Source organism: Onychomys torridus, chromosome 7 (assembly GCF_903995425.1).
Source record: "Onychomys torridus chromosome 7, mOncTor1.1, whole genome shotgun sequence".
Lineage (NCBI taxonomy): Eukaryota > Metazoa > Chordata > Mammalia > Rodentia > Cricetidae > Onychomys > Onychomys torridus.
Window position 1 is genome coordinate 59,197,371 of NC_050449.1, and position 26,900 is coordinate 59,224,270.

At 47.4% G+C, this 26,900-nt stretch overlaps 2 protein-coding genes across 2 annotated transcripts in view; one reads left to right on the top strand and one right to left on the bottom strand.

The window, feature by feature from the left end:
• Positions 1 to 2,307: 2,307 nt before the first annotated feature.
• On the top strand, positions 2,308 to 15,125 carry Oaz2 (ornithine decarboxylase antizyme 2). Its single transcript, XM_036193090.1, is given in 6 exon segments — positions 2,308 to 2,524; positions 11,301 to 11,376; positions 11,378 to 11,458; positions 12,638 to 12,813; positions 13,610 to 13,695; positions 13,934 to 15,125. Coding segments are annotated over 6 exon segments (570 nt in total). The 5' UTR covers positions 2,308 to 2,504; the 3' UTR covers positions 14,065 to 15,125.
• A 1,192-nt stretch (positions 15,126 to 16,317) lies between these two features.
• Positions 16,318 to 26,900, bottom strand: part of Znf609 (zinc finger protein 609) — a 151,629-nt gene continuing 141,046 nt past the window's right edge. Inside the window, exons 6-10 of the mRNA XM_036192239.1 lie at positions 26,505 to 26,871; positions 22,123 to 22,298; positions 21,653 to 21,869; positions 20,799 to 20,877; positions 16,318 to 20,424 (exon numbers count right to left, since the gene is read on the bottom strand). Of these exons, the coding sequence (XP_036048132.1) occupies positions 20,804 to 20,877; positions 21,653 to 21,869; positions 22,123 to 22,298; positions 26,505 to 26,871 (834 nt within the window). The 3' untranslated portion in view covers positions 16,318 to 20,424; positions 20,799 to 20,803. The remainder of the gene's footprint in view (positions 20,425 to 20,798; positions 20,878 to 21,652; positions 21,870 to 22,122; positions 22,299 to 26,504; positions 26,872 to 26,900) is intronic.

The following is a 26,900-nucleotide window of genomic DNA, read 5'->3' on the forward strand; positions in this document are numbered from 1 at the left end:
AAAAAAAGGAACAAAAAAAGTGCTGGCTTGCTCATACTGTCAATCCCAGGTCTGGGAAGGCGGGGTTCCTAGGGGCTTTGTGACCCAGCCAGCTTAGCTTACTTAGTGAATTCCAGGACAATAAAAGACCTTGTCTCAATAAAGCAAATAAGGTAGCTGATACCCGAAGAGTATCACCTCAGGTTGTCCTCTGGCCTCTACATGTATGCACACATACCCCTAGATGTACCTGCACACACAGGAACATGTACATACACATACACAACATCTTCCTCTACACAAACACACAAAAAAAAGCTTAGTAAATAGTTGGTATTGGTTGGAATTATTGACATAGTGTGCTCTCAGTATTTGCCAACTGATTATCAGAAAGTGCCCTTCAGACCACAGGGTAACTTGCTCAGGATAGGCTAGCAAAGGTGAGGTTCTTCTGGGACCAGAAGGGTTGGCCAAGTGGGTGGAACTAAGTTTAATAGTCAAATTCTGTTATGTGCTAATGTTAGAACTCATCTGACTTGAACTTGAAAGAGCAGGCATGGATAGCTAAGGATAAAAGGATTTTATTTTGGGGGACGGGCAGCTTTGAGACAGAGTTTCTTTGTGTGTAGCCCTGGCTGTCCTGGCTCACTCTGTAGACCAGGCTGGCCTTGAACTCAGAGGTCCACCTGCCTCTGCCTCCCACGTACTGGGATTAAAGATGTGCTCCACCACTACCTGGCAAAGTAGAGGAAGAGAAGATTTCTGTCTGAGTATCTAATGATAACCAATTATTACTTCAATTTTGTTGAAAAAAACCTTAGCTCCATCTTCCTTCTGTATTCTCCTGGTCTAAAAATTAAAATTTTGTTTGTGATAGAATTATTGGAGACTGAGAGAGCTCTGATAGGGTCACTTGTGATTTGGGGCTGTACTGAAATGGAGGTCTCAGTGACCACTGAACTTTGGTGGTACTACCCACCCTTTCTTCAAACTGTCCCACGTGTTATTTTCTCTTTGGTGTACCTCAGACTGAGTCCTTAACCTCATATTGTGATGGCCTCTGTCTATGACCAAATTGTGACATCCAAAGTAGATACATTGCTGAGCTCATTATGGAGTATTCCTGGATGCCTATTCATGCTGGAAGCGTAGTAAGTAGCTGCTTACTGAACTTTACCTGAATGGGTCATCTGTGGTGACCTCTGTGTTCTGAGAGTGGTCCCCCACCCCTTCTGTCTCTCTCTTTGAGACAGGTTCTCACTATGTTGCCCTGGCTGGCCTGGAACCCTCAGAGATCCACCTGCCCCTGCCTCCTAAGTGCTAGGATTTAAGGTTACCAGTCTCCATTGATGGCAGTCTAAGTTGGCTGTGTGCAGGTTAAAGCCCATGATTTTCCTGTGAGTGTGGCTGGAATTTGAGGGGTGTGTACATTATTGACTGACCTTTTGGCACTAATCTGTGGTTAGAGGACCAGTCAAGACAGTGCACTACGAGCTTCGCATGGTTGATAGTAGCCTGCATTGATGGTGACTGGAAGCGCCTGTCAACAAGTAAAGGAGGAGCCAGCCTATCATCAAGGCTTCAGATGACAGTGTGCTCAGTATAGCTGGTGGGGGTGGGGTCGGGGCTGACTTGAGACTCTCCAAAATGGAGAGTTTTTTTTTTTTTTTTGTTTTTTTTTTTTTGTTTTTTGTTTTTTTTCCAGCTGAGAGTGGGAGCCAGCAAGATGACTGGGGCGATAAAGGTGCTCGAAGTCATTTGACAGATTGATTTGCATTATGAATTGAAGGAAAAGATCTACGGGATTAGATTTATACCGGAAATGGTGCTAATTAATGTATACTGTATTCGATTTCAGATTTTGTTTTGTGTAAGGAAATACACTCTCCGGGTTTTACAAATAGTGCTGCCCGGCTTTGCCACACACAAAAGCAGCAAGTGCCCAATATGGTGGGGGCACACCTGTAAACCCCAGCCCTTGGTGAGCGGTTGGGAAGTGGAGGCTGGAGGGTCGAGGAGGGCTCAAGGTCATCCTCCAGTGAGGCTGAGGCTAGTCTGAGCTAGTGTGAGACTGTGTATCAAACAAACAAAGAGCAGAAACGGAAGACTGCCGCCGCCGCCGCCGCCGCCGCACCTGGGCTCCCCGGTTTCCAAACCCCCTTCCCACCCCCTCGGCCCGGCTCCCGCCCCTCTTCCCAAGACGATAGCCTGCCGCGTACGCCTGCGCCGAGGCGGGGCGGCGCTCTGCCCTTTGTTGTGGGCCCCAGTTTCCCAGGACACCCAGCGGCGCTGGGGCGGGGTTATGCAGATGAGGCACTCGGGGGCGGGGCGGTTGCTCGGCGGCGGCCGGGGAGGGTCAGTCGGAGGCAGGCGCTCGCTGAGGCAAGAGGAGGGCTCTCGGCCCGCGGCCTGACAGGGACTTAGCCCGCAGAGACCGGCCCGCGCGCGCGACCCCACACCCACCCACTCGTCCACCTACCCACTCCCCGCGCCGCCTCCTCCCACCCTGAGCAGAGCCACCGAGGATGATAAACACCCAGGACAGGTAACGGCCCGGCGCAGGCTCCCCGCCCCCACCCTCGCCGCAGCTCCAGCGGCCTCCTTCTCCCCCTTCCAGCCCCGGTCTCCGGCCCCACGGGGCTCCACCCGCCCCCACGGGGCTCCACCCGCCCCCACGGGCCGCCTTCGCCACCCCTGCCACCTAGCCCCAGCCCTGAAATTGGGCCTCCTTCCGTCCTTCACCCCCTTCCTCCGGCCCGGCCCATCCCCCTCATCCGGGCTTCCTTCTCGCCCAAAGCGCCCCCCCCCCAAACGTGGACCCAGCCAGTCGCCCCCCGTTTCTTGAGCCCCGCGGAACGGTGTCTGTCTCCCCATCCTGGGCTTTCTCCCGCATCGTCCCCGAATTGGTTCTACCTCCCCTAAATCCTCCACAAGTCACTCAGTCGCTTTCAGTCCGCCCTCCAGTGCAGACGGCACCCCAGCAGCCAGACTCCTCTCTCAGCCCTGCCCGGCCAAGGTGGGCTCCGTCCCGCAGTTCAGTTCGACCCCTTCCCCCATTCCCACCCTCCTTGGGGTGTCCCGTCACCCCTTGGTCCGGCCCACTTTCCCTCCCCATCCTTCTCCAGTTAGGCCCCATCTTCCTGTCTGGGAACCTCATTCCTTTTATTTCTCCAACACTTCGGACTCCATTCCTGCCCTCCATCCTGGTGTCCTAATGGTGTCCCCAACACTCTTCTTCAACATACTCCTACCCTTTAAACACCATAAAGTCTTACTTGGGACTCTCTTAACCCCCATCTCTCAAAACCACACAACTTAGCCTGTCCCCTTTCCTGGGAAGACCTTTAAACTTCGCTCCAGGGCCTTCAGAACAGGACTGTGGTGAGCCTTTACCTACTTAAAGGCCTAGACCCAGATTCCCCCGTGGTTTGAAGAGAGGGAATGAAATGAAATGGAGTGGATTTCTTAATTTTTATCATCTACCCTCTCAACCAAAGTAGGTAAAACACATCCCTCTATTCCCTTTCTCTTTTTTTCCACCTCCCCCAGATATCCCATATTTCTTCCCCAGATTCTCTTCCCCAAAATATTCCATAATTTTGCAACTTCTCATGATTTTTAACTACACTCGCTTATCTATTAAAGTGGCTTCCAATAGCAGTTCAGATATGATTCCTCACACCCCTCCTCCTCCCATAGGGCTTGTCGCTGACCTCTTCTAAACTTTTTGGAAACTCATTTTGATCTTTTGTCCCCATATTGGACTTTTATGGCCTCTGACCTTCAGCAAGCAGATCCACAATGCTCCAAAACCAGACATGGCTTCCTCACAAGTACCATCTTCATTGTTGCTGTTCTTCACATAGGCTCCTTTTACCCTGAATGATCGTGTAACTTTCTCTTTCCTGCTTGTCCAGTGCTATCTTTTTCCCAACCATTTCCCTCACATTTCAGTATATCTTAAATCACTCAATCAGTGACAGCTATCTGTTCTTCCCCTTCACAGATTACTCCATTTAGCCTAGGGTAGAGCCTGGTGAGCAAGTTAATTCTCATGTAGAGCCTGGGTTGAAAAATACGGTCGCTTTCGCCCTAAGAAAGCTTGGCCTTTCTCATTACATTCCTGCAGTGCCAGGCTTTCCTCTACTTACAAGGGCTTCCTCTTTAGGGATTCCTTAGTCTTCCTCTGTTAAGAAGGAATCTGGCCGGTCAGTGGCGCACGCCTTTAGTCTCAGCACTCGGGAGGCAGAGGCAGGCGGGTCTCGGAGTTCAGGGCTACACAGAAAAACCCTGTCTTGGAAGAAAAAAAAAAAAAAAAAGGCAGGAAACTGAGCTAGCAATGGTGGTGTACGCCTTTGGTCCCAGCCTTGGGGCAGAGGCAGGTGGATCTCTGAGTTCAAGGCCAGTCTGGTCTACATAGTGAGTTCCTGGACAGCCAGAGCTACACAGAGAAACCTTGTCTTTCAAAAAAAAATAAGAAAGGAAATTCTCTTTTACTTCCTACCCTTATTGCTCCATTTAGTCATGTTCTTTTCCCAGTTCTCAACATCTTATCTAGTCTCCTATCCCCATTTCTTCTCTCCATATAGGAAACCTACTCCCTATTTCCTGGTTTGTTATGGTTGATAATCACCAACCTACCAAACGCTCTTTGCCTGTATTCCCTTTCTGCTTTCTCCTTTTCCTTTAGAGACTTTCCATCTAGGTCCCTCACTACATTCCATTCTTTGATTCCATTTTCATTAACCCAGTCCTTCACAGCTCAGGAGGTGGGTGTATACTTGGATGATGCAAGATGCAAAAGGTGCTGTTGTGGTCTGGAAAGCTGTGTGTGCGGAGGAAGGAGGGCAAGGTTTGAGGATATGTGAAATGTGGTTTTTATCTGGGGGTTGGAAGTAGGGCATTTCAGCAGTCATTCTCAGGAGTCCTTTGGACTGATTGGGTCTAAGTGCCAAGGCCTTTGCAGCTTGAGCTAGACATTGGAGTATTTGAAACCAACACTTAAGGGCCTTCACTAATTGAGTCTTAGCTGTCTGAGTTCCAATTTTGCTTCACTTAGCCAATGTGCTTACATGTAAAAAGGAGAGGGTTGAGTTAGCTTAAGGTTTCTTCCAGCTGCCCAAGTGGCAAAACAGGCTCGCTTGTCTCCAGGGCCCTCACTTTAGTGTGTGGGTAATTTGAGGGGCTTGGCTATGTGAGGCAGGTGGAGGGAGGAGTCGGCTGGCCTGCCAGGGCCTGGGCAACTGGTCCTTGGATCAGGCTCATCTCCTTTGGCCTGGGGGTGGGGTATACAGGGTGTCTGGTTTCTTTGCTTTATGGCAATCTTGTTTCCATAGTGTCCTTCCCAGCCTTCTCTGATGGCCCTTAACTTTCTGAAAGGAATCCTGTTGGAGTCCTAACTACGGGTTCTGATAACAGCCGGATGTTCTTCCCAGGCAGTGTTAGTGTTTTGAATGTGCAGTGTAGGGAGCTGGCTGAGAATTTAGTTCCCATTGGGTGGGGGATGGGCTTCCCAACTTCCCTGGCCCCAGTGAAAAATTCAGGAGAGGGAGGCCTACTTTCCTGGAAGAAATTGTTGCAGAAGAGTTGGCAGTGTTTTGAAAACAAGGCGCTTCCTTTCTAGCAGTCAGATTAGTATCTCCAAAATGTCAGAATTCCTGATGGTGGGGGAGGGAAGAAGAGCAAGTACAAGACCCCTTTATTATGTGTTTTCAACAATAGGTTTAAATTGAAGAGGAAATCAAATTTTGTGACCTTTTCTGCCTGGAGTAGTAGGGACTGTGGACACAGTATCTGTGCAGGGTCTGTTTGGGACCATATGTCAGTCCAGTATGTGGAGTATAGTCAATCTGTGTGGTGGGCTTTAGGGAGAAACATTAGGTTCCACAGGTGGTTTTGTAGGGTAGGGTGGGCCCACGAGCACTTCAGGGCTACTAATAGTACCTTCACTGCATGGTTTCCTTCACTGCATGGTTTCCTCTGTAATGGAATGTCTCTCTTCCCAGATAGTCGCCCCCCCACCCTTCTCAGCAGTTTTGCTTGAGTGTGGGGCAGTAGAGAGACTGACAGCTAGTTTAGGCAGAAATACCCCTACTTTGGGTGTACACTTTAGATAGAAAGCAATGGGGACTAATAATAGCAATTCCCCATTCTGCCAAGAAATCCAGATTTAGCCCTAGAGCTGTGCATATGTATGTGAAGGAGACGGAGTAGGACAGAGCATGTTACAAATGAGTGTTTCTGGAAGAAGCCGTTCATTCTGTTGTAAACTGGTATACAGTGGTAATTCATGTTGACACCATGACTTGGAAGGCTCATTAAAAGTGATAGGGTTGGGCATGGTGGCACATGCCTTTAATCCCAGCACTCTGGAGGTATCGGCAGACAGATCTCTGTAAGTTTCAAGGCAAGGTGGTCTACATTGTGAGTTTGAGACCAGCCAGGGGTACATGATCAATAAAACTTTGCAAACTACAACAATGAAGGAAAAAAAAAAAAGACAGGAAGTTATAGAGTAGACTGTAATGGCTCAGTTGATGAGCAAGAATTTTGTTATTTGAGCAAGACAGTTTCCTGCTAGCAGCAGCAGCAAATGCCTTGTATAAGAAAAGCTTTACGAAAATTCCTAGGCATTTGATACTATATAAACAATGATGTAATCCTGCCCTCCCTCAGAGGGGAGGTTGGACTGTGTGAAGAGCTAACAGTATAAACTACACCGAAGAATTTAAAATGGAAAAATGTCTTGAAGTACAGTACAATATAGTACAGTTGCTTAGCTATCTAGCAACCACAGGTGGCAATACAGTGGTGTCTGCCATCAGATGTACCAGTTAGTTAGCTGTGCGATTAGCAAACATCAGGAGCACAGATTTTCTGGCTGCCATCTGATGTATGTTTCTTGTGGAAAATCAACCAAAACCCAATTTTGCTTTCAGCCTATGATTCAGAGTAGTGATGTCATTTTCTTATACTCATGCTGATTAAGTAGACTCCCTTTGGAGCATATAACAGCCCTGGTGAAGTGACTTAGTGACTTATGCCTGGCACTAATCAAAGCCTCTCAGATACTAAGAGAATTGACAGTTGGAAATCAGACTTTGTGGTCACCTTAGATTGAAGGTGGCTGATGCTTTCTTTCTTCTTAGGTCCTTTTTGCTAAGTTGCTTGTAGCTCTGGATTAGTCTTGCTTTACATAAGGATTACTCATCAGAGATATTCCAAGTCTTAGGGTACAAGCAGCCTGGGTGAGGGAACTGAGGGTACCCTGGGTGTTGTATGAAGCAGGTTCAGAAGAAGTGAAGAAAATGAATGTAGACTACAGGGTGTGTGATTTTTTTATATTACCAAGGCCAGGTGATCATCTCTAACAGACCGTGGGGATGAAAGGGAGCAGACTTGAATGGGTTGAGGAGACCTCTGCATCAGAGTGAAAAACTATACTATCAGAGAATTTGAATTCCAAGTATTTGTTAGATTAGGTTGTGCTTTGTGCAGACTAAAAATAAAAGGGAGGAGGGAATGACCAAGTGAGCTGGAAGTTTTTCTGTTTTTTTTTTTAAAGATAGGGTCTCACCATTCTAAATCACTGTGTAGTTTGTGCTAGTATTGACTTCATAGCAGTCTCCTGCTTCAGCCTCCAGAGACATGGGGCTACAAACGAGTCACTTGTTGAGTTTTTCCTTTTCCTTGTACTGGGGCTCACTTAGACCCACAAAATGGCTTTGTACATTTCAGGCAAATGCTACCACTGAGCTACATCTCCAGCCCCAGAAGTCCTTTGTCATTATATTTAAAGATAGATCTGGTGTGATGGTGCACACCTGTAATCTCAGCACTTGGGAGGTAGAGGCAGAAGGATCAGAAGTTCAAGGTCGTCCTCATGTACAAAGAGTTTGAGGCCAGCAAAAGCTAAATGAGACCTTCTTTCAAGGTCAAGATTTTAAAAATCTGATAAAAATTTGACTTAGCATCAACATTTCCCAGGTATACATTTGCTACATATACTGCATGGTGGTAGTAATGTGAAATTATGGCTTGCTAAGGACATTTCATTGATGTATTGATTGCTGGAGAATCAAACCTGGAGCCGTGCTTACTAGGCAGGCACTCAGTCAGCTCACAGATGTTGTGAATTATGGACAGTAAGTGAACTGTATATGGTACTAGATGATCTGAGGGGTGGTTCCAGGGGCAGGTTCTTTAACAGCTGGGGAAACAGGCACAGTACCAGCTCTAAGCTCCCATGTCTTGGGAGTTGCCTTGGTTGTGGATCCCAGACACCTTCATTTCCAGTATGGTTTATTTTCTCTTCTAAAAAGCAGGACTACTGGGCCAACTGGATGTTGGGTACAGTATAATACATTTGACTTCATCTTTTCGCCTCTGGCCTTAAACTTCTTTAAAAAATGCTAAGTTCATTCATCTGTTGTGTGTGCATGTGTCTAGTGTGTATGGAGTTCAAAGCCTGTTCATTTTCCCATGTGGGATCAGGGGGTTGAACTCAGGTCATCAGGCTTAGTGGCCTGTTGAGCCATCTCTCTCATCTCATGCTAGAATGAACTGAAATCCTGGGTCTTTGTTGTTTTTTGTGGACGGGATTGGGCCATTTCTGCCCCCTAGTGGAGTAACTAAAATCTGTGGAAAGATTAACAAAAGCTAAAAAAAACCAAAAAAACAAATAGACTATGAAAGCCTTTGTATCTTGTGTCAAAGACTTGTCTTTAAGGAACCACATTTTCTGGATGGTAGTGGCACATGCCTTGTGGGTGGCAGAGGCAGGTGGATCGCTGTGAGTTCAAGGACGGCCAGGGCTACAGATTTTGGTATCTTGTTTGAACATTAAAGTCAGTATCAGAAGAGGTGGTTGTTGCTAGATAATTTCATATTCCATAGTTGCTGTCCATCCTTCATCCTTTCCCTTCAGAAATGACAATCAGGTATTTTAAGTGTATAGTAATCTGCCATTCACTTTGAGTAATCAATGCATTATAAAGGACAGTGAAGGTAATTTTTATGAACTCATGTCTACTCAGTTATTTGTTAGGGAACTAGACCTGGATCCCTGTGTACACACTTGCCTTCTGCAGGCTTTTTACAGGGGAATAGCAGAGTTTGTATGTGATGATCTTGTGTGTGTGGAGGGAAGTGTGATCAGTTACCAAGGCATGGACTTTACTGTATTTACTTGGAGATGTAAAGAAACCAGAAGTATCACAGGTTTACAGATTAGTATAGGAAAAGATGGGGGCTCCAGGAGTTATTTCTAGGAAAACAAAGAAGATTGTGTCCTGCCCCCCATACTGTGATCCTTTCTGGGGTGGCCCCTGGTTTCTGCCATTTCTGAGTGTGAATTAGGTAAGAATCAGGATACTGGTTGGAATGTGGGGCTTAAGTTCAGTTAGGTCAGTCAAGTAGAAGTCTGGCAGCAGAATTCTAGAATTACAAGGGCCTTGGTGATCTAGTTGTTTTGTGAACCCAAGCAGTTCAGATACCTTCTTACCTGTCACAGAGGGTAATTGATTTGCCCAGTCCTCTGCCAGTCACTGTAAGCTAGCCAGTCAGTCAGCTAGCTTCTCCAGCAGCCCAGTCTTCTGGTACCCCCACAGAAGAACCTCAACAAAGGATTGAGAAGGGAAGCCTCAGATGGGGTTTGTGTCTTTCCATGGGAAACTCCTGACTTGCTTTTCTGCTCCTTACCACGTTAGAAGGGGAAGTCACAATAACTTGTATAAAGTAGAAAATAACTCGCATCCTTGTCCAGTAGCTGTTGGTAAGGCTAAGAGTTGAGAAGTATTCCCTGAGGATTTCCAGGAGGCAGGAGGTAGGTATATATAACCATCTGCAGATGTGGATACCACCCCAGGAACTGCATTTCTCATTTACATATGCTTTTAGACCCCCAGTTGGAATCCCTTAGAGCTGAGCCATGGTGGGCTTGGACTTCTTGTATTGGAAAGCCAATACAGGCCAGTTAGTGGTTAAGTGACTAGATGGTATATTTAGTTTTGTTGCTTTTCATTTGAAAGAACTCCAACCAATATGCCACACACCATTTCAGGGAGGAAAACCCCAATTTCCAGCATATGTTGATTTCTGTAGTGTAGATATGCCACACTTGGCTTGTTCAAGTTGCCAGCATGACATTGCTAAAAAAACAGTAGCCAGGCAGTGGTGGCTGGCACACATCTTAAATCCCAACACTTGAGAGGCAGAGGCAGATGGATCTTGGTGAGTTCAAGGCCAGCCTTCCCTACAAATTGAGTTCCAGGACAGCCAGGACTACACAGAGAAACCCTGTCTCAAAAAACAGAAACAAAAAACACAGTTCTGTAGAGAGCTACAACAGTTGTGTGTGTTGGCTGTAGCATTCCTGTTCACTCCAGTCCCCATGGTAATGTGTTATGTTGTGGTTATGGGTTATGGGACAAGCCTGTTGCTGAGTCGTGATGAAGTTTTCCTTTCCTTGCCATTAAATCCGAACCAACGAGGGAAGTGGAGCAGATCTGAAACCCTTTTGTGTCTGCTTGAAGATTAAAGTGGCTGCTAGATAGGGCATCCATGTGATGGCAACAGGTCCTGGAGAGTTTTTTTTTTTTTTTTTTAACCAGAGCTAAGGACAGAACTCAGGGCTTTACACTTGCTAGGCAAGTGCTCTACTGCTGAGCTAAATCCCCAACCCCTGGAGAGCTTTTAAATACCTGTAAGCCATTTGAGTCTTGGCTCCTTATTCAGGGCTCAGCACAGATACCCCTTGTCTTACACTTGTGTGTTTTGTCAATACTTTCCATGCTCTCATGCTTAGGTAAAGAAGGGACCTGAGAAAGTGGAAGGCCCAGAATTTAGTGGCAGATCAGAGACAGACCATGATACTCTGGAGCCAAATCCAAGATTTAGTTTCATTCATAAACCTAGAACAATCTGGGGCTTTTTTTTTTTTAAATTACAGTTCCTTTTTGGAAAAGAGGATGTAAAGTGAGTGACCATGGTAGTTTCTCAGCCCCTAGTGCCCAGTCCATGTTGCCACTCCTTTTGAAGCTTAGTGATTGTACCACATAGATGGCTAAGGCACAGCTGGTTAAAGGAGAGACTGGCTGGAGATTTCTGTCAGAATTCACAGATGTTTGATGGGTCAGACACTCCCTTGGCTTTCTGGGACTCTTTATGCCTCTTGACCCCAAAAAATATGCACTCTGGAAGCTCAAGTGGGAAAACTTGAGCAGTGATGTAGCCTTAGAATACTTGTTTAGGCAGGAGGGCAGGGCTGAAGGGGTGTGGGCTAATGTCTTGGCGTTCACTTTTTGACCTTCTGTCTCTTGCAGTAGTATTTTGCCTTTGAGTAACTGTCCCCAGCTCCAGTGCTGCAGGCACATTGTTCCAGGGCCTCTGTGGTGCTCCTGATGCCCCTCACCCACTGTCGAAGATCCCCGGTGGGCGAGGGGGCGGCAGGGATCCTTCTCTCTCAGCTCTAATATATAAGGTAAGGATTTTGGTATGGAAGCTTGGGTGGAGCCTTCTAGATCCCATTGAGCTCACTCAAGTCCTGCAATTTTTCCTTAGTTTTCTCTTAGGCAGAGATGATAGGGTGACTGTGGGTAAACGGGAACTGATAGCTTTTCTCAATTGAAGCTGCTTTATGCCTTTTCTGAAATCCCAGAGGAAACATTTAGTACTATTTGTTGTCTTTTAATCTGCTGTTGATTGAGGCCCAGGACCTGGTCCAGCTTCTTCCTTAGGCTGGGAATGGAAAGTTAATAATAGGGCATCTGAGTTCGATGTTCAAGGACTTGACTTTAACTTCTGAATGCTGGGATTATAGGTGTGTACTGTAACGTGCAGCTATCGTTCACGCAAAAGAAAAAAAAATTTTATTTATTTATTTTTGGTTTTTCGAGACAGGGTTTCTCTGTGTAGTTTTGGTGCCTGTCCTGGATCTCACTCTGTAGACCAGGCTGGCCTCGAACTCAGAGATCCATCCCCTGGCTCTGCCTCCTGAGTGCTGGGATTAAAGGCTTCACCACCACTGTCTGGCTATTAAAAAAAAAAAAAAAAAAAAAAAAAAATTTTTTTTTTAAAAGCATGGTAGCATATGCCTTTAATTCCAACACTTAAGAAGGAGCAAAGGCAGGTGGATCTCTAGGAGTTCCAGGCCAGCCAGGACTATATAGTGAGACCCTCTCTCAAAAACAAACAACAAGAAACAAAACAGTCTTGTTGTGTATTCCAGGCTGGCCTTTAACTCATAATCCTCCTGCCTCAGTCTCCAGTGCAACAGTCCTGGAATTTCATTTGTTTTTGACATTTTCTCTTAGAGAGGGAAGGAAAAGCCCTGATGGACCTAGGTTTTAATCCCAGCTGGGCCTGTTACTAAATTGCTCTTGCCTTGTTACCTCATATTTAAGGTAGAGATATTAATACATGACTAGTACTTTGCACAGTGCTTAGCGCTTGGTTCTTAGTAAAGATTTCCTTTCCCAACCAAGTGCTTCTTAGAAATGGCTGCAATTGGCTCACAAGGAGGTATTTCTGTATTTCTGACATGCCCCATGATCCACTACCCTGAGAATGGTTCAAGGGATGCCAGCACCGTCTTGTTTAGGGAACACAGGATGTAGCATGTAGTAGTGATCCTGTCCTTTGCCCTAACCTTCCTTCTCAGGACGAGAAGCTCACTGTAACCCAGGACCTCCCTGTGAACGATGGGAAACCTCACATCGTCCATTTCCAGTATGAGGTCACCGAGGTGAAAGTCTCTTCCTGGGACGCAGTCCTGTCCAGCCAGAGCCTGTTTATAGAAATCCCAGATGGATTATTAGCTGATGGGAGCAAAGAAGGGTAAGGAGACAATAAAGAAAATGGTTATTGGGAATAACAGCTTTATAGGGGAAGACTGTAACTTCTTTAGCTCTAGACTCTCCAAGTAGATAATGCTTCCTTATAGGTCATTTTTAGCCAGTAAATCAGGCCTGCTCTAGATACAATTAAAGGAAACCATTAATATATTAAACAGTTGCCCACCAGTTAATAGGCAGCTGCCAGTTCCCCTTGAGCCACCGTACAAAGGTGCAGTTCCAAAAGCCAGGGAATACAGGTAGAGAGGCAGGATTTCATTGGACTGGGCACTGCTTTCTAAGTAGCCCATCTGAAAAAATCAGTCTTAGAACAATTCTCTTAACTAACCTCAATTTTTCTTTTGAGATAGGCTCTCACTATGTAGCCCTGGCTGTCCTGGAACTATGTAGACCAGGCTGGTCTCAAACTCAGAGATCCACCTGCCTTTGCCTCTCAAGTGCTGGGATTACAGGAGTGAACCACCACACTGGGCCTAGCTAGTATAATACCCACAGTGAACTGGGTTCTTGAAGGCCCCACACTGTCCTGTGACCTGCACTGGTTAAGACAGTATTACTTTCAGGTACAGGTGGTGAACTCTATTATAGGGAGAGAGACCCACCCCCATCCCATCTGTGACTTATTTTTCTCTTAGTATAGGGCTCTAGGTTGGGGTCCTTTTCCTGGAGATTCTGTATCAACCTTGCTGGCTCTTAGGCTGCAGAGGCCCTTTTGGGGGTGGGGGTGGGGAAGTCTGTGGAGGTGGCCGTGACCTGAGCAGAGCTCTTTGTTTCTGCAGATTATTAGCACTGCTAGAGTTTGCTGAGGAGAAGATGAAAGTGAACTACGTCTTCATCTGCTTCAGGAAGGGCCGGGAAGACAGAGGTGAGCACTCAAAACCATTTGAGGCCTACAGCCCAGTTAGTGGGGGGTGCAGGGTGGGGTGGGGGGTGGCACGCCCTGGGGTGGAAGCAGAGAGCTGTGCACTGTGCACACTTACCTTACAAACTGGGAGAGTTGTGGCTAAGGGGGAGTACCTGAGGCCCTAGTACTTTGTTCCATCTTTGGGATTTTCCCTGGATTTGAGCCTCATCAGAGTCCTTTCTATGATTCCTTTCTGCAGCTCCACTCCTGAAGACATTCAGCTTCTTGGGCTTTGAGATTGTGCGTCCAGGTCATCCCTGTGTCCCCTCTCGGCCAGATGTGATGTTCATGGTTTACCCCCTGGACCAGAACTTGTCTGATGAGGACTAATGGTCATAGAGGATGCTTTGCCCAGGAGCCACAGTGGGCAGGAGGGGAAGTTGGGAAGCCCAGGGACAGAGGAGTACTTCTGGCTGTCCCGGGAAGGACACTGAGGGCTCAGGTTGAGGGTCGCCCATTGTGTTCTCGGAGTTGACTCGTTGAAATTGTTTTCCATAAAGAACAGTATAAGCATATTATTCACATGTAATCACCAATAGTAAATGAAGATGTTTATGAACTGGCATTAGAAGCTTTTTAAACTGCTCTATGGTGTGCTCCATCTAGCCTAGGGGAAGAAATTGCCTGGAGGGGGAGAGACTGCCTGGACCAGGGGCAGGTGGGCAGCACTGTTAGGCTTGGGTTTCCTTGCAGTTGGGCTTTCTTTTTTTGGTTTTTAAGACTTAGGTATTTTCTTTCTTTGCTTCCTGTCACCCAGGAGCTCCTGAGTATAGGCTTTTTAGTTCCTGGGCAGTGTCCTTGGGTTGTTTTTGACACTCCACCTTGGGCTTCTTGGCATTTTGTGTCTGGCCTGGTGTAAGCAGGTCTGACCTTGCTTTCTTTACAGCTTAGTGTTATTCTGGCATTTGGTTAAGCTGGCTTAATCTGTTTAATGTTACCAGTGCATTTTAAATAGGGGCATTGAAATCACCCCCCACCACCAGGGCTTTTTTGGGGGTGCCTGGGCCTTAAGAAACTAGCCAAACTACATCTCAAGTTACCACCGGAGTTCTTGGCTTCTGTGGCCCAGGCCCCAAGATCTCTTTTCTAGCAAGAGCTGAGAGGAAGCCTAGCAAACTCAGGGCTTGGGATTTGTGGGGGAATCTGTTGTTAGGGACTGGATGCCTCTGGCTGGCCAAGCATAGTACTGACTGCCTCCCCAGCAGGTTCCAAGCAGTGCCTGCTCTACAGGGCCCAGGGTAGGCTGGGCTGTAGAAGTGGCCTGCCCTTTACTGCTTCACCAAACAGCGTGTTCTAAAGGGAAAAGAGGGGAGAGAGATCTACATTGGGTGTGGGGGTGTCAGGGAGGCAAGTGTGTTGTGTTACTGTGTCAATAAACTGATTTAAAGTTGTGGTTGGTCTGTTCTTTATTCCTGTACCAGGACCAACTACTATCACTACTAGAACTTAACATAATACAAATGTGATCTGCACTTACCAGGGAAAGACCTGCTCATCTCTGGGGCCATGTTACACTGAAATGTGGGGTTGCTAGGGAGACACTAAGTGCCCTTGGAGAGAGGTGTATACATAACACTTTCCTGTGTGGTAGTAGCTAACTCAGAATTCCAGTTGTTAATAGAAGGCTGGGGCTTAAAACTAGGTTTTAGATTTTCATATCCCTGAAATCTTTTTTTTTTTTCCTTTTTCCCTTTCCCCTTCCCTTTTTTGATTCAAGGTCGCTATAGTTCTGGCCTTAACTTGTATCCATCTTCCTGCCTCGGCCTCTGCAGTGGCTCTAAGGTCTTTCAAAGAAATAGCACATTCTTTTCCTTCTTCGTTTCCTCCTCTTGAAGCCCAGTGTTCCTAAGGCATGTCTTCTAGTCCCTTTTTACCACTAGCATGAAGAATCATTTCTCTGGTCCTGGAGAGGGGGCTAAGTATAAGTACTCCCATCACCTCACTTCTCAGGTTTCTCCCCATGCATGTTAAATCCCTTCCCCTCAGTTGTTCTACCTATGGATTTGCAAGTGCCTTATAACCAACCCTTAGTTTCTCCATACGCTTGACCCATTTTCAACTTATTTTTTATGGCGCTTACCTGTGTTTTATTTAGCCAAGTCACTAAACTTGGGCTCCACTTGCACATGGTATTCCTTTCAAAGTGAGCTGAAATTAGAATTGGTCTGAAAATACCCTCCATCAAACAGATGACTCCTAGAGGCAGCCTAAAGGTAGTAAGGGAGGTCAAGATTCAAATGCAAAATCTGAGCAATCCATTTACAAATAAACAGGGCTAACAAAGAAACAAGACTCACTCAGTCCTTTACTTTTCAGCCCAGGCTTGCAAAGCCGAGGGAAACACGGTTTCTGATGCTGTATGTGGAGGTTTCCTGTATGCAGCCAGTAAAATGGGCTGACCTGGAGACGACATACCTACCCGTCACACACCAAAACTGGGCTGTTGAAGACCACCACTGACAGCAGTGCACAATCGGAGGAAGTGGGTAGGCACCAGCACTTCGTTTGAAAAAGCAACTTAGAAGGCAGAAAACTGGGGTGGTGAAGAGGGGGATAGGAAAGGGAGATACGTGAAAGGCAAACTTTAGTCTAAATGTAAGAACAGGGACATTAAAAACTTTATTCAATAAATACAACAAATAATTTAAAAATATACTTCAGTTCCAAAGCCAATTAAGAAAAGGAAGTAGAGACAGTGGAGAAGGGGAGGAGAAAGGTCAGGAAAAGAGAAAGCCTGAACATGGTTTGGCTGGGCTGTGTTTCTGAAGGGTACCACTCTTTGAACGTCTCATCAAAAGCTTTTATCAATAAATCCTTAGCCCTTGATCTCATAGGGTACAACGGGAGTCCAGGAATGGTTCCTGGACCAGCAGACTTTGGAGGCTAGGATGGGTGGGGTCTGTGTGGGGTGGAGTGCTGGGGGGTTATTTTCCCACTTGTTCCTAAAACCTTCTTCCATTCTGATTCCCAGGCAGGTTTAAGTAGTGCAAAATCTCAGGCAGAGAGCTCCCAGCTGCATAGTTTCATAGAGGAATGCACGTCCAAAGTCAGGGCCTCTGAGAGACAGGTCTCAGAGTACCCAGGTGTCCAAAGCCACTTTGGTGAATGGGATCCAAGGGTAAAAAGAAGAGGCCAGGATAAAGGATCAGCCAGTGGCCAAGCCAAAAAACAATGCTGGGCAGGAAAAGGCTCCAAGGGAAAGTAGTCTGCACACTGGATTCAACAGCTTGCTGTCAGCCAGTGGAGGTGAAGCTGAGGATGCATATTGAGCAGGACTAGAGAGAGACGAGGAAGCTGAGGGGGAACAGAAGAGCTAGGGGAGGAGGCAGCAGCCAGCTCAGCAGCAAACTCCAGGAGAAATAACCAGCAGCCCTCACAGATTTGTGATTGTCTCTTAAAAAGATTTATTTTCTCTTCTTGCCTGAATGTACAAAGGCAAAAAGAGTACAGTTTGTATATATATATATATTATTATATATATATATATAAAAAAACAAGGAACTTGGTAATGTACACTTCACAGAAGGGAAGAATCAGGAAGACTGAAATTAAATCCAACAGAGCAACGCCAATGGAACAAAAGCTGTGAACAGCAACACTGCCCCTCCAGCCCGGGCCTCCAGCTTGCCCCAACCTGCTCCCAGTGGGAGGGCTGAGCACCAAGGCAAGCGGGTGGGTTGGGGCAGGAGGGGCTGGGGACAAGGCCTGGGAGGGCCATGGCAGGGAATCACTGGAAAGTTTCCTAGGATGCCCTAGTAATAAATGACAAAGGCCCAGAATTATGGGCCAGCTAGCTGCCCAGCTGAATCTTGAGGGGCATCAGAGTACACAATGATAGGGTATATGGGGTAGTAAGTGACGAGGAGGCCTCAAACCTATACCCAATTCTCTAGCCCTTCTGCAGCCTTAACTCCCAACTCCCTTAAGCTAAGCCCCCCACCCCACCCTGGAGCCTGGAGAGGAGATGCATGAAGTGATTATTTTAGAGGGTACCCTCTTACCCTTCTCTGTGTGTTTCTTTGACCTTGAGACGTGCGGACAGTGTAGGCTAAGTGGAGACCACATGTACATGGATAAGACAGGGAAGAGCTGAAGGAACTGGCACACCATTGAGGAGGCCGACATGAATCCTAGGCAGCAGCCGTCAAGCTGTGGCTGCCCTCTTTGGGGTGAGGCCCTACTTGTAGCTTCTCCACATAGGTCTCAGAGATTACTGAACACCAAGGGCTTGGGCGGGGTGGCTCAGTGAGAGGCTTGGCAGACTGGACCAGATCTGGTCTCTGACTAGGTGTCACAGGTAGTTCCCCCTGTGGAGTGTGGAGGCAGACAGCCAGTCTCTCAGCACTAGTCAGGATCTCCACAGCGGCAGCTATGTGATACTATTTCAGGGAGAGAAGACTGGACTCAGATAGGGACCAGGAGGAGCAGACGGAGAACACAGAGTCATTTTTCTATCGCTAACCTCATTGCAGGGCAGGGCCTGTTCTTCAAGGGGCACTTGAATAGAGGGATCAAAGAGCTGACTTAGAGAGAGAGAGAGAGAGAGAGAGAGAGAGAGAGAGAGAGAGAGAGAGAGCGCGAGCTGTTCCCTTCTGCAGAACCTAAGGCTGTCTTGCAAATACAGATGTACCTCCTCTAGTATAAAATGAAATAGAAAAGGCAGGAATTTGGGTCATGCCTACCCAACGAAAAAGAAAATTGCTCCAATGGTTTCTTTACAATATGTACAAAGCACATTGCAAGCCAGTGCCACAGATACATACAAAACACACAACAGTATTTCAGAAACAAACAGGAACAGATGGGCACCTGGCTCTATTCACTGGAGTTTGGGGGGAGGCATAATCAGGCAGAAAGCCTGTCACCCTCTTAGAATGGGTAATGGGTTAGGTAGGACGGTTTCTCCAATATCTACTTCCATGACGGGGGGTCACTGCCCAAAGTACTGCTTCCTGGGACAACATGGTGGTGAGGGAAGAGCTGCTTAGGGTCCGGCCAACAGGTTGAAAACAAAAGAGTTTTTCAAGTGACCAGAACCCAACTTGAACAAAAATAAGGACTTGGGAACGGGAAAGGTGTGTAGGTAGGAGGTGCCAACAACCAAGCCTGTCTGTACACAGGGAGGGCTCACAGGTCCTTGGGAACCACCTTCCCTTGGTCTTTGTGCTTACCAGCTTCCACCACCTCCCTCTCCCAAAGAAACCATCCTCCAAGTGCCGTTTCTGACTTTCTTGTCACAAGCTCCCTGCTAGCCTAGACCAGTATCTGTACATCTTTCTCTCTCTTGCAGCCCAGAGGGGAACAAAGGACGACACCCTGCAATAGCAGAGAGCTAAAAAGCATCCCACATTCTGGGAAGAAGTGACTCCAATAAAGCTAGGTCATCACTTTCCCAGCACACGACTTTGCAGTTCAGGAGAACAGAGACTTGTCTGTACCCCAAAGCCACATCCCACTGTGTCCACTCTGTGGCTTGGGTATATAATGCTTGAATATGCTATTTCAGGGTCTAAGGAGCAAATCATCTCCCTTGGCCAGTGGTCCCTAAAACAAAAATGTGTGTTACAAAGACACGCCTCATACTGGCACACATGGAGTTACAGAGTGAACTGTATAAAATCATGTACCTTTTACGAGGAACTGGGCTGGATACATTTGTGACCCTAAATAAGAAAGATACTCAGAAGACTGGATGTCTCCTAGAACTGCCGGGGGTTCCTACAGCCTGCCTTCTGGTTCATGCCCTAAAGTGATGTGGCAGGCTCCAGGTTACCCATGCTGGGAGAAGTCTATTCTGCCTGAGTTGTAAGAGCCAAGCAGTAGAAGAGGTCAGTATGGGGATACCCCCCGCCCCTGGAAAGGCACCAAGGGGTTAAAAAGAAGAGAAAGGGCAAGGAGTTGGGAGATGAAAAGCAGCAGGAATTTTGGTGAGGAAGCAGGTCCAATTTCAGACTCCATTTATGCTCCAGCTCCTCCCAGCACCCTGGGGACCCCTGTGCTGGTGCCAGAACCCTTACCTTCTGCCTAATAGGAGCACAAGGCTGGGGGGGGGGGGGATGCCTTACTCTCCCTTTACAGGTTAGGCTCTGAGCGTTTATCTGTGCTCATATTAGAAGAGGATGTCTCCATGCTTGAAGACCTTGTCTTCACAATCACAGGGAAAACAGCCCCCAACTTCTTTCCTGAGATTCTAATTTCTCCACGTGCTGCCAGTTCCCAGGGCCCAAACCACTGAGGAGACAGGGGATCTTGTTTATGGTGGTAATGACAATAAAAGGGGCATGGCTGCTGTGCTGTCTCCAGACTGTACCCCACGCTTGGGGTCCCTCCCAGGTGTGTGTAGGCTACTGCTCTGGCGGTGGACTAGGGGCTGGGCTAACAGAGCAGTAACTTCTCTGGGATGAGGCTCTGTTCCCTCGGTTGCTCCTATACCTTCATCTCCATAGATGCCACAACAGTCTCAACTGTGGCTGAGAGAATAAATATTTTTGCAGAGTACCAGTTCTTCAGCTCCTGAGGAAGAGGAAGGGTCAGGTGGAGGTGAGATAGCCAAGGGTCTGCCTTCAGTCACGGTAGGCATGGCAAACAGGATGATCAACACCGTGTGACTGATGGAAAATGGCACCTCCAGCACCACCTCAATGAGCCAGGCTGGCCCACGAAGCTGACTTCATCTGGGCACTTGGTGTTCTGCAAAGGAAAATGACAGGTGAACAGGTCATTGTGGCCTGCTTGGTATCACAACCACAAGATGGCGCTCTAAGAAAACGAGCTGAGGCTGGTGAGATGGTGTGGTGAATAAGGGTGTCCGCTGCCAAGCCCAAGCTGAGTTCCATCCTCCATCTAGAGTTCCCTGTAAGTTGTTCTCTGACCTCTGCACATATGCACACACAGAAGAACTGCAGGGAAAGCCAGCTAGTACTGGCTCCTCCACAGACCCTTGGATGTCCATAGCTTTGTGAGGCTAGTCCCATAGGCTTGGCCAATGGCCCCCTTTTCCAGACCACTGACCTCACACAGCTACTCCTGTTAATTTGTCACCCAGATTAGCAAAAGCTACTTACCATTCTCACCTCCTGGGGGGTGGGTAGAGTGAGGGGGCTGAGCCTTGCTGGCTGGCAACAATGGCTGTAGAAGAAAGTCCTGGGCAAGCAGAGGACACATTTAATGTAGCACTCAGGAGATCGCCTCCACACCCCACCAGTTGGCTGCATATAGGGAGGAATTTCCCCTGGCGCTACTGAATTTTTGGGGTGCTGACAGAAAACCAAACAACAACCCTGATACTTGGCCAGACCTAGTGGGTGAGGGTACAGCTTGGTTTTCAACTGCTTCTTTTCAGCAGTGGAAACATCCCTTCCTTACTCTGCTGAAGATGAAAGTTCCCAAGCTCCCAGGGAGGAAATACTTGTCAGCCTAATGCAGGGACTCTGGAACTCAGGACAAAGTGGACATTGCTTTGTGTTTTGGTTAAGATGGTCCATCTCACAAGATGGCAAGTGAGCGAGCATGCCTGTGTGTGTTGCACACGTGAGTGTGGAGGTCAAGGGACAACCTTGGGGGCCATTCTTCCTGTGCTGTCCACCTTTTATTCAAGACAGGGTCTTTCACTGGCCTGGAACTGCCAAGTAGGTGAGGCTAGTGGGATCTGCCTGATTTTCCTCCCACCTAACCACTGCAGCACACACCACCACATCTGTCTTTTTACATGGGTTTGAGGACTGAATTCAGGTCCCCACACTGACAAGGCAAGTGCTTTACCAAGTCATCTCACAGCCCTCCTTGAATTGATTTTTATGCTCCTGCTTCAACATCCCAAGTGGTAGGAATCATCTCAAATTACAAGTTGGAGGGGCCTTGCTACAGGTGCTACTAAGTGAAAGGAAACAAAACCAGAGGCGAGGGGCAAGAGCCTTACCTGCAGCATAGGGTAGGTTGTACTGTGCTGGGAGCAAGGAGTAGCCCAAGTGGTGGTGGTGGTGGTGTGTGGACATCAGGCGCTGGGAAGGGGAAGTGCGGGGCCGGTCGACGCTCCTGTCACCACCTCCTGCTCCCCCAACACTGCTACAGCTGCCACCACCCCCAACTACCCCACAGCCTCCCCGATCTCTCTCCTGAGAATTTTTATCACTTATCTGGAAAGGAAAGGAAACATAAAGGTACTATGATGAGATATATACACACTAGTGATCTAACCAGGGCCCTACATTATGAGTCTTAAAAATGCAGGGTATTTATAAATAAAGGGGGTGCTCCCATGGGGTCAATGTCAAGTCAGCCAAGCTGCACCGTGGTCAGAACCTGAACTTGCCCACTTCTCCTATGCTATGCTATGGATCTTGATTTCTTGGTCTTTGGACAAGGACCTGGGCTGCATGCCTCACTTACCGTGGGAGACTTGCTTTTGTAGTGACTGGCATGTTGCTGCAAGATGTCCAGGGCTTTGGACTCTGAGCTGGCTTTACAGCTCACGCTGGGGCTGGCACGTGCCTTGTCAGCATCCTCGCCACCTGAGACCTTGCTGCCATAGGGGGAGAAAGAGTAGCTGGAAGGCAAATAGGAACCTAGGGAAGGAGAGATGGAGCAGTCAAAGAAATGAGGCTGGCAGAAGGAACCGCTCGAGTGAGTGTGGTTGGCGGCATCAGCTCTCCTAGTCATCATCTGAGACACCTTCGACCACAGCATCTCTAGGAGGACACTCTTGGCTTCTGAACAAGCTCTATAGGAAGAACAGGTGAAGGGATAAAGAATATGGCACTCAGTTTCCCACAGCTGACTTCTCAGATCTCCTATGGCTCCTCCTGATGCTATCTCAGAGTCATGATAAAGTTGAAAGATCAAAGGATTTAATCAGACAGCCTTGGGCTGGATAACCATGAATAAAGCGACAAGCTTTTGAGTCTCAGTTTATCATCAAAATGAATGTATCAGCCACACACACACACACACACACACATCTGTAATCCCAACAGTATGGTGGTTGGGGCAGAATTTTGAGTTAAATGTGAGCCTACACAAGATCTTATCCTCCAAAACAAAACAAGGGTCATTGTGATGGCTCAGTGGGTAAAAATACTTGCTGCTAGGCCTGATGATCTACGCTTGATCCCACCACACAGTAGGGCAGAGGCAGTTACATCTATGTGAGGTTGAAGCCAGTCTGGTCCATAGAGAGAGAGAGAGTTCTAAGCCAGCCAGGTTACATAGTGAGACTTTATTTTTCTTTATTTAAAAAAAGGTGGTAGGCCAGTGTGGTGGTACATGCCTTTAATTCCAGCACTCTAGAGGCATAGGCGGACAGATCTCTTTGAGTTCAATACCAGCTGGGTCTATAGAGCAAGTTCCAGGACAGCCAAGGCTACACAGAAAGACCCTATTTTGGGGAGAAAAAAAAGGGGTGGTGGTGGTAGTGGTGTTGGAGCGGTGATTCAGTGGTTAAGAACACTTATTCTTCCAGAGGATCTGGGTTCAATTCTCAGGACCCACATTAGGTGGCCATCTGTGTAACTCCAGCTTTAGGGGAGCTGATGTCCTCTTCTAGCTTCTGCAAACACTGTGCCTACATGCACGTATCACACATACACACATTCATAAATCAACCTAAAAAAAAAAAAGGTACCAATACAAAAAGATAACATGAGCTAGGTATAGTGCTACTCCCAGTACTTGGGAGGCAAAGTTAAGAGGATTGTTTCAAGGAGGTTAGCCTGCACTACACAGTAAATTCTAGTTCAGAGTACACAGCAAACAAACAAGCAATGTGAAACTTGAAGCACTGAGGTGGTCAAGGCAGGAAGATGAGCTCAAGGTCAGCCTGGGTTACATGGCCAGACTATGTCTCAAAGAACAAGGGAGGCTGAAGAGATGATTCAGTGGTTAAGAATACTTTCTGTGGGTTGGGGATTTAGCTCAGTGGTAGAGCGCTTGCCTAGCAGGCGCAAGGCCCTGAGTTCGATCCTCAGCTCAAAAAAAAAAAAAAAAAAAAAAAAAACCCCAACAACTTTCTGTTATTATGAAGGACCCAGGCTTCATCTCTAACACCCACGTGACAGCTCAGAGTTGTTTGTAACCCTAGTTCCAGGGGCTATAACACCTTTTCTGGCCTCCTTGGATACCAGGCACGCATGTGGCAGGCAAACATTCATACACATAAAATAAAAAAAATCTTTAAAAAACAAAAACAAAAACAAACAAACAAACAAAAAACCAAAACAAGACCCACAGAGGGCTCACTCAGTAGGTAAAGGCATCTGCTACCAAGGCTGACAACAGAGTTTGGTCCCTGAACCCAACATGGAAGAAGGAAAGAATGTGTACCTATAATTCTAGCACTGGAGTTACACAGGAGAATCCCTGGGGCTTACTGGCAAGTCAGTCTAGCATCACCAGTGAGCTCCAGGGGCAGTGAGAGATCCTGCTTCAAAAAATAAGTTGGAGAGCGGCTGAAGACAAGTGACACTGACCTCTGACCTTCACACATGTACACATATGCATAAAACACACACAAGCTGGGGGTGGTGGCACATGCATGTAATTCCAGTACTTAGTAGAGGTAAGAAGAAAGAGGAGGAAAGCTGGAGGCTAGCCTATACCATATAGTTAATTATAGGCTAGCCAGGGCTATATAATAAGACCCTGTCTCAACAACAAAAATACCAGAGTAAGTAAAAAGGTGCATAAATTATTCAAGACAGCGCCTCAACCAATGCAACTCTGTGGTGGTATTGTGTTCCCCAAAATATTGTGTGTTCCCCGAAATAAACATATCTGGGGTCAGAGAACAGACAGCCACTAGATACAGAGCCACAAATGGTGGCTAGAAAATGGGAAGAGTAAGCCAGAGCAGAAGCTGGGTGGTGGTGGTGGTGGTGGTGGTGGTGGTGGTGGTGGTGGTGGTGGTGGTGGTGGTGGTGGTGGTGGTACACGCCTTTAATCCCAGCACTTGGGAGGCAGATCTCTGAGTTCAAGGCCACTTTAGAAACAGCTAAGCATGGTGACTCACTCCTTTAATCCCAGAAACCCAACCTTTAATCCCAGGGAGTGGGGGCAGAAAGAGAAAGGTATATAAGGCGTGAGGACCAGGAACTAAGTGAGTTAAGCATTTAGTTAGTTAAGCATTCGGCTGGTTCAGCATTCAGGCTTTGGAGCAGCACAGTTCAGCTGAGAGTCATTGGGATGAGACTCAGAAGCTTCCAGCCTGAGGAAACAGGATCACCTGAGGAACTAGCAAGGTGAGATAGCTGTGGTTTGTTCTGCTTCTCTGATCTTCCAGCATTCACCCCAATAACTGGCCTCGGGTTTGATTTTATTAATAAGAACCTTTAAGATTCATACCACAGAACTATTATTATTATTATTATTTTTATTATTTTTTGAGACAGGTTTTCTCCATGTAGTTTTGGTGCCTGTCCTGGACTAGCTCTGTAGACCAGGCTGGCCTCGAACTCACAGGGATCCACCTGGCTCTGCCTCCCGAGTGCTGGGATTACAGGCGTGAGTGACCCCTGCCCGGCTACTCTTATTTTTATATAGATGGTAAAGTGTACCACAAGGGTGAGATGGTCTCCTGTATCTCTTGAAAAGCTTACTTGTATTTAGAATTCACCCTATAATAATGCCAGCGGAATGCCAAGACTACATGCTCTAGACGGCTGAGCTGTGAGCGCTCAGGCAGGTCTAAATGGAAGACAGGTAGAGAAGCTGAGGAGGGCAGGGCGGAGCAGGGCAGGTTGGACTCTAGATGTCCAAACAGACAGAAGGCACAAATCCTTGTGGACTGCAGCTCAGTGGGGTGGCTGCAATTCACGAAAACCTATTACCCATTTCATGAAGCGCTGAAGAGAAGGCAAAGGCTCCAAGCATGGGAATGGCATTTACCTGTTCAGTGAGCACTGAGTGTGTGTGTTGGAAGACTACATTATGGCCAGGCATGGTGGTACATGCTGGTACATCCAGCACTCAGGAGAGAGGCAGGTGAGTTAGAGGCCAGCTTGTTCTACACAGTGAGTTCCAGGCCAGCCAAGGCTACAGAGTGAAATCCTGTCTCAGGAAAACAAAAATAACAAGCCTCCTCCCCAACCTCAAACCAACCAACAAAATAACAACAAACCTGAAGCTCCCTTCCACCCCAGGAATCCTACCAGGCTCCAGTGAGCAGAGTTGAATACAAACACTTTTTTCTAAGAAGTTAAAAAACATTAAACCTTGATCCACTGAGAACTCATTGTCAGCAGTGTAAGAACTAATTTTTCTCAAGCTGAACCACTGGGCATCCCCCCAACTGACTTCAAAATGCTCTCTGCATCCCTGACAGCTTTCTGATCTCCTAGCTGAGCAGAGCCTCAAAGATGAATGCCTGCGTTGTTCTGGTTTGAATCTTATGTGTCACATGTATTGCTCCTGCTGTATTAAGCTGTGAAGTCCTTGAGTGGAGGGAACTAGTCTCTTCTATTTCTTTAGTATTCCCCACAGTGCCTTGCATACAGCACAAATCAGAGTGCATGTCGAAAGAAATTCCAGCAGAGAGAGGCTGGCTGTGGTGCACAGGAGTTTTACCGCTGGAGCACGGGAGAGGTGGTGTTTCTGACCGTAATTAGGGTCATTTAAGGTTAGAGTGGCAACTTTACAGCACGTGCACATTGAAAATAAAAGGACTGTCATCTAAGCCAGTCTCACTGACACTTAGAACCAAAGCAACAAAGCCCTGGACTAGAACACTGCTCATCTCCCTTCCCCAAGAGCAGCAGCAGAGCCAGCACTAGGTACTTTACCTGGGTAGTTCTGCATCATCACTGCAGGCATGCCCCGGTAGCTGGGGTGGCTGGGGTCATAGGGCTGGCTGTAAGAGTAGCCGTGCATGTAGGGGATGTAGGACTGGTGCTGGGGGAGCGGGGAGGACACAGGCACGTGGACACTTGGCCGGGGCTCCTTGTTCCCAAGGCGGGGCTCCTCGGAGGCGGGTAGCTTGCACTCAGTACTTGTGCTCTCTTTCCCATCTTCCTTGGGAACCGAGTCCTTACTCCGACTCCTTTCCTCCTTTAGTTTCCGGTCCCGCTCCTCTTTCCACCGATCATCCTCTGATTTGATGTCTGAGTACTTGGCAGGATAAACATATGTCCACATCCGGGGCTCTGTCTCCTGCAAAAATCACAGACCAAGTGCTGAGT